The following is a 7,483-nucleotide window of genomic DNA, read 5'->3' as shown; positions in this document are numbered from 1 at the left end:
AAGATAAAGGTCTATAATATCTATGAAATAAGTGTATATTAATAAGAATTAGAACATTTTCATCAAGAAAAAACAGTGGCTTGTTTGTGAATTGTCTGTGCATCAGAGTTGAGAAAACTCACTTAAAATTTTGTTTCAATTTGCTAGAACATACTGTACTACTTAGAAGCCATTCACCAGTCTTAAATCTTAAACTCACATTCCACATCTTAACCTCCTTGAGTTGAAGGCTTACTGTCTTAACAGGGGGTAGCAGGGCTTCCTTGAGGCTACTGACTAAGAGGGGGCACCTGCTCACTAGCAACTGTTCTAACCTTGACTGAGCAGGCCTGCAAATAAATCCCATACCACTTACCCATTCATTCTGATTTGCAACAATGATAAGACCTGGATGAAAAGATCATAAAAAAATCAGCTAGAAATTTTTTTTTAAAGTTAGTCTTTATTTTTCTTTTGTGTTTCTTTTTAAAACAATTTTATTTATTTATTTTTTGAGAGAGGGGAAGGGAAGGAAACATCAGTGTGCGAGAAATACACCATACATCCATCAGCTGCCTCCTGCATGCCTCCAGCTAGGGACCTGACCCACAACCCAGGCATGTGCTCTGACAGGGAATTGAACCAGTGACCTTTCAGTTCGCAGGCCAGCACTCAATCCACTGAGCCACACTAGGCAGGGCTAGAAATATTCTAAATGTTATAATCTTCCTTTGGCAGGCCACCAGGGAGTTTGTATCTTTGATAGAACCCACACAATTTGAGTTCCTCTATGCGGTCCTTGCTTACTGCGTTTTTATTTTAATTTCAGATAAAAGTGAAAAAAAAGATATGATTACACCAAAAACATTTTTTAAAAGCCATCTGAAGAATTACAAAGAAAATGCAATGAGAAATACATGTTTCATTCCCTTTTCCAGTATTCTCTTACAACTCCGCTTTCTGAGAAGAGAATTCATGAGCTATAATACTTGAGCAGATTCTCATCTGTAGGTTTTAGGATTTTCTTGTCTGCCATGTTCACCACCCATCCAGGAGCAAGACCAAAGAAAATCTGCCTTGGATCCTTTCGAGTACTAAGCATCTTGAAGAGTTCATCTTTAGTGATATCAGGTAAAATATAACCATACTTCTTGGCAAGTTCAAGTCTTGCTTCAGGAAATTTGGCAGGATCCGCCAGGTAACCCCGATTCTTTGCATCAGTGTAATATGGGACCAAGGCTTCAGGTGGAAGCATTCTTTTTGGAATGGGTTGTCCCCGCAGGAAGAATGGAACAGGTTTGCATAGAATTTCTAAAAAAACATTTTCAAATTAAAAAAAAAAAGATACAAATACTGGATGGATATATATATATATATAAAGATGTTCTTTAATAATAATTATCTTTTAATTAATTTTTAAATATTAACAAGAGCTTAATTCTAAGAACTTGTTTTAATTAAATAGGCTTGTCTTAAGTAAGAAAATGGAAATGCTTCATTTTTGAAAGTTTACATCTTAAAAGTCAAAGTTACTCCTCAGTTACCAATGAATAATGAATTTCTTATGCATAGGTAACATCATATTTAAGCCTTATGTTTAAAATTGAAAACTAAACCTCTTTATGTCATACTGGTTAAAGTATATTAAAAAAAGATGGAGCCCCACTAGCCAAACCACTAATAAGAAATCCTAAAACAGAAAACCAAAGTGCCTGAACCGCAAGTCAATGAACAATGAGGACTTTTAAAATCCTCGCAGCAGCCAGGAAGACACAAAGAAGAAAAGAAAATGACTGCAGACAAGCTTACCCAGGCTTCTTGGATCATAGAACGCTGTAGTAACAACACCGCCATTTTTTTCAATTGCAGCAATGGCTAGTTCTGAAGCCAACTGTACTTCAATATTAACTTTTGCCGTAAAGGTGTCAACACCCTGTAATATGTTAAAACAAAGTCTGTTAGTAGATAGCTTGAATAAAAGTAAATTATGGCAACCTTCCTTTTTACAGTGTTTTATCTTCCTAAGTACCTACAATGTAACAGGCATTCCTATTTTTTTTATTTGTTATTTTTTTAGTCATTCCTACTTTAAATACCTCTGCTCTGACATCCTATCTAATAATGTCAGATTTTTTACATTTTTTTAGATCTCTTGTTTTACCAATTTTCACTCTCTATAATCAGGGATGACTTTCTTTTCATTTGATGTATTTAGTAGACCTCAATGTAACTGCCCACTACCAGTACGTCACTAATTCTAGCCCACTCATCCCCCAGTATAATTCTCCTAACAACTCTATGACAGAATTACTGCTAAACAATGTCATTGATGGGGACACTGATGCAGAGAGGTTAAAGAAACTGCCCAAGACCACAAAGCTAGGTTTCTAATCCAGGGAGTTTAGTCACAAGCGTCTATATCCTTAACTACACTGTGCTGTATAATATAGATAAAAACTTAACTTTCTTATCCCTAAATAAGTAAGAGGCCAAGAGATGATTAAAGAGGGGGATGAGTGGGCTAGAACCAGGGAAAGAACAAAGATCTGACAACCATATCTGAGCTTTAGAGGGGTCAGCCCCCTCTAGGGAAAAAAGTAAAACAATAGAAATTTACTTTGCACTCACTATTGATTTTATTATAGCCCCTAAACTGTTAATAATAAACATAATGATGATGATGTCTACCTTTCCTGAGAATGGTCAACATTAAAAAAATGGAGTAGTGAACTTTAAAGTTCTGTTTTTGGTCACTTTAGTTAGGATGTGTGTGCTATATTTTACGATATTTTTATTATTTTTTTAATTCTCACCTGAGGGTATGTTAATTAATTTGAGAGAGAGACAAAGGTGGGGAAGAAAAAAAGAAACATTGATTTGAGCAAGAAACATCAATTGGTTGCCTCTCGTATGCATCCCAATTGGGAACCAAATTTGCAACCTAGGTACGTGCCCCGACTGGGAATCAAACCCACAAACTTGTGGTGTACAGGACAATGCTCCAAACTGAGCCACCCAGCCGGGACTATTTTACTTTAATTTTAAAACATTCTAACAAAAATAAAAAGATGGTGGCAATAGCATTCTTTTAGTGGTGACAAAAATATTTTGCTAATTTGGTATGGCTGAAATAAGCTGGCCCCAAATCAAGTTCCTTTTCTTAATTATAAAATTCTAATGTGTATCTCAAAAATGTTCCATCAATTTCAAGACATATTTTCTCACAATTTTTTCCATGTATAACTCCAGTCTCCATTTGTATAATCAATGGCAACTTTGACTCAATAAAATAACATTTTATCATATTATCTGTGATTGTTAATTATTATGACATAATTGCTTAACCATTTTTGTATCTTTGGGCATTGGAGTTAGTTCCATTATTTTCAGTATTATGGAAAGGATTTTTAGGAATATCTGTGTATCGGTTAGGTTTCTTTTGTTTTTCCTTTAGTACATACATTCCCAAATTGGTATTTTTGTACTGAAGGATAAAAATAGTCTTAATAGTCACTGTTTATTACAAATCTGAAATCCAGCAAAGGTCAACCTATTTACAAAGCTATAAATGATATGTAACAGTACTTAGAAGCCACTGCCCTAATGTAATTGTCACGATTATTTTGGCTAGGACACACACTTAAAAGCTGTTGAGATGTGCGCTTCAATGGCTGATGAGGTCATGGATTTTTCCACAGGTTAATTACATACATATCTCCTTATATAGGCACAGTAAATACTGAGGCTGAATTATGTATTTAGTATTCTCTTTTCAAATCATTTTATTTGGAATGCTTTTATCCATAAGGTTTATTTTTTGAAAGGAATCTTAAAAGGTTTTTCCATAAACACAAGTTTTCCTCTAGTGCACACAGCTATATTATTGACATACAAGAAACAGGAGGAGTTGATTAACAGTGTACAACTTTATTTGCTTTTGAAACTCCTGGCCAATTGATAAAAAATAGAAAACTTCTTTACTGCAACTAGAATTGGATTTGACTTATTCCTTTCTTCCATATTAGCTGAGTGATTATCATGGGCCAATAAAGGAAATATAGCAATGAATCAAAGTACCTGCATTCAAATAACTTACATGATAGTGAGGAAGATAATAAAAACTAAATACACTATATGGTAATAAATGTCAGGAGTTCATATAGTCAAAGAAAAATACTTTGGGCAGGGTAAGGCAGACAAAGCATGACTGTGGGGGTGGGGGATGAGGTGGGATGTGTGAATGCTCCCGCATAAAAAATGTCAAAAGGTGACATGTGATCAGAGAACCAAAGAAAGTGATGGAGCCAGGTGAATGGATACACAGAAGAGCATTCCTGGACCATGGATGAGAGGCCTGGTAATGAAAGAATGCTGGCAAAGTGATGATTATATGGAAATCAGAAATACCCTTCTATGTAACTCCAAAAAAAATCTAATCTAGAGACTTACCTCTTCTACTAACTGGACACCATAATCCCTTTTAAGTGGCTGAACGGTCACACCTCTTCCATTGACCAGTTGGGTTAAGTCAATAGGCTGAGTGGGATCAACTCGACCCACATCAATAAGATACTGCAGTCTGTTGAGACTCAAAGGCTGATACTGGCGTCTAAAGCTACAAGAAAGTAACAGTTGAAAAACTCAGTCAGAAAGATAAGAAAGTTACCTTTCTGTAAATTCTCCAAATCAACTCAAAGCTTTGTTCTGTGATTTTTTTCCTGAAGCAATTTAGATGTTTTAACAAAATAAAACCCTCCTGAATGTAATAAAAACATGTAATACTGCTTGTTATTTGGTAAAATAATTTACCTAAGCATTTATTTCACTCACTTACACAAACAAATTTGTGAAAAATTACTGGGTGACACAATGGGCCAGACTTTTATATATATTTTGCTAAGCCTTTCAACAACCAGGAGAGCAGGCATTATTATCTCCATTATGCAGGTCTGAGTGCAATGTCTGGGGTTTTCTTCCTACTAATTCAGGCTAAATTTCATTACCAAAAATAATGTAGAGAAACAATAACAAAAGTTGGTTTCAAAGTGAATTTAAATTTGTACCAAGCTATTTTTAAAGTTATTCTCAGTGAAATTAGGGACTTTTACTTTAAAAAGCCAAAGCAACCTTACCTATGTCCTTCATTAAACCCATATTTGGGGATTCGGAGGTAAAATGGGGTCTGGCCTCCCTCGAAGCCCAGTCGGGGCCGTGTTCCCCTCTGCCGTTCTCCTTTATGGCCTCTGCCACATTTTCTACCTCTTCTCCGACCTCTTGGTCGTCTTTCCTACAAAGAAAAGAGTTTTATGACCTACTGATGCGTTTCTTAAAACTGTATTTTACCTTTTCACTATATATATTTTATGCCATTTATGCATCCAACCAACCCATACTAGCTAAAACTATTACGTGCCCTGCACAGTTCTAGCTGCTCTACACACTCTGAATCATTATCTCTTTGCCTCTGAAAATGTAGCCGATTCTTACAAAGTCCAAGTTGTGTTTCAAAGGCAACGAATAAGGATTCTATGACAGGCTTGCATTGAAAAATGCTAGAATTAAATATCCACAACAAACAATGATACAGGATATTCGAGAAAATTTACTTTGCAATTAATTGTAAATATGTATTTGTTACGTATATTGCTTCTATTTAAAGATTAACTTAAAATATTTTTATTTCCTGTGACCTCAGAAAAGCAACGTATTTTTTTAAATGACAGTATGTCAACTTTTCAGAGCTGTATTCAGTGATTTTCAAGAGATATCTAACGTAGCAAATCAACTCAAGTATTTCCCATGAAGTCAAAGATACACTGGAAAAGCACTTCATTTTAAATCCAATTTTGAATGAGACGATCATTTTGTAGGTTTTGCAACTTCGCCGCTCCGCTCTAATGAACAATTATACTTTTAAATGTAAACCTTATTAAGAATCGGAACCACATGGGAAGATTTTCCTCTCCGCAATGAAGGATTGCAACCTAACGTTCAACCCAACCTTTCGGGAAAGGAGTCCTCCAGCACGACCGTAAAAGGCCGCTTTCAAGGCCCCCGTCCCCCAGCGCTTCCCGCACCGCCACCAGCGATTTACCAGTTTCCTCGAACCTGGATTCGGCTTTAAGTTGGCTAAACTCACACGGGGAAGGGCCCGGATCAAGTCCAGAGCCCTGGCCCCACCACCCTGGAAAGAACCAGCCATGACCTGCACCGCCAGAAACCTTCACCGGTGCCCTTCCACCTCCTAGTCCACTCGGTCACGGGACGCTACTTTACGGCCTCGGCCCCGCCCCTGTCGTACTGCAGTGCCAGCTGCGCCCGCTGCGCCCTCTCCCTGGCGGCGAGCCTCGAGCCAGCAGTCCGGCCATTATTTTTGGCCGTGTGATCATATCCTGAGCGTTCGTTCGTTGGTGAGGGGTTTTCTGCACGCTCTACGTACAAGGTGTTCCTACGCCACGCACTGAGAATGTTGCTCCTTAGGGAAACTTTGAGTCTGTGTGTGGCCTGGTAGTTCTTTTGAGGCGTTGTCTTCTCTAATCTCTACGTGGAGCCTGGAAGAAAATAATGCTCTAAGTTAAGATATTAGCTTTGAGCTTGGGTAATCACGTGCGGTAAGATAAGAAAATAATAATGTGTACAAGTAAGTATGGACACCGATTGTATTTTTTTAAATAAATAATTTTTTTCAAGGAGGTAATGCTCAAGGGTCCAGCTATTAAAATGCCTCCCTAGTAATAACCTAGTGAATAGGATTAAAGTATTCATTTTCATCTATGTGCATGTATATTGCCTTGACCGAGTCACTGGGATACTAACTTCACTTACTATTAATAATGATAGGAGCTGTACCAAGGCTTGTTAAGTGCCCAACGCTGTGTTAAGTCAGTCTTACTTGATTTATCTAACTAAACAACCATTGGTAGAGGTAGATACTACCTTTTATAGATGGAGACAGTAAGCTCAGAATGGTCGGTCAGGTAGCTTGACCAAGATCTCACAACAATCAGCAAAGCCAGGATTCAAACTTACACTGCCTCCTACTGTAAAACTAGTTATTTTTTATAATATAAAAGTTGAGTATATGCAGCACAAAATACCTAACATTTTTACTCTAAAAATGTCAGCTTATTAATTTTTGCCTTAGTTGAGGGTAATATAGAATACCTTCTTCCTTTTTTCTTTTTGTATTTTACCATCTTCCTGGGAATTTTTTTCCTGCTGATTCCTATTAGTGATCACAAACAGAAATTTTTGGAGGGCAGTTTGACAGAAGAAACATCCAAACCTGTAGAGAATTTTTATGAGTTTGTTTGAGCCAAACAGAGCGATTGCTGGGAAGCAAAATCTCAACGGATTGAGAAAATGCTCCAGAGAATGGCAGTTTTACAGCTTATCTTATATATTAAAATCAAAGGAAAAGACGTAAGGAGGGTTACATGAAGTTCATTGGTGGCAGTTAGGGAGGTGGGAGAAAGCAAAGTGGAGGGAGGGAATCTCTGAGACT

The 7,483-nt window shown here is 37.1% G+C and overlaps 1 protein-coding gene across 1 annotated transcript; it reads right to left on the bottom strand.

Annotated features, from left to right (window-relative positions):
• Nucleotides 1–767: 767 nt before the first annotated feature.
• Nucleotides 768–6,250, bottom strand: MRPL15 (mitochondrial ribosomal protein L15). The gene is made up of 5 exons (XM_024578276.3): nucleotides 6,074–6,250; nucleotides 5,112–5,266; nucleotides 4,429–4,594; nucleotides 1,789–1,912; nucleotides 768–1,290 (listed from the first exon to the last, which is right to left on the bottom strand). The coding sequence occupies exons 1-5, from the start codon at nucleotides 6,179–6,181 to the stop codon at nucleotides 953–955; spliced, it is 891 nt and encodes a 296-aa protein (XP_024434044.1). The 5' UTR covers nucleotides 6,182–6,250; the 3' UTR covers nucleotides 768–952.
• Between the last annotated feature and the right edge of the window lie 1,233 nt (nucleotides 6,251–7,483).

This window comes from Desmodus rotundus, chromosome 8 (assembly GCF_022682495.2).
Source record: "Desmodus rotundus isolate HL8 chromosome 8, HLdesRot8A.1, whole genome shotgun sequence".
Lineage (NCBI taxonomy): Eukaryota > Metazoa > Chordata > Mammalia > Chiroptera > Phyllostomidae > Desmodus > Desmodus rotundus.
The sequence above is the reverse complement of the archived record's forward strand: the minus strand, read 5'-3'. Positions and strand labels throughout refer to the sequence as shown.

Excerpts from the sequence above, each read along its gene's own strand:
- MRPL15 (XM_024578276.3), bottom strand. The coding sequence starts at position 6,181 with ATGGCTGGTTCTTTCCAGGGTGGTGGGGCCAGGGCTCTGGACTTGATC. Across the intron at positions 1,913-4,428 it reads GTGTCCAGTTAGTAGAAGAG|GGTGTTGACACCTTTACGGC; the intron begins GTAAGTCTCTAG and ends AACATATTACAG. Across the intron at positions 1,291-1,788 it reads CTATGATCCAAGAAGCCTGG|AAATTCTATGCAAACCTGTT; the intron begins GTAAGCTTGTCT and ends ATGTTTTTTTAG.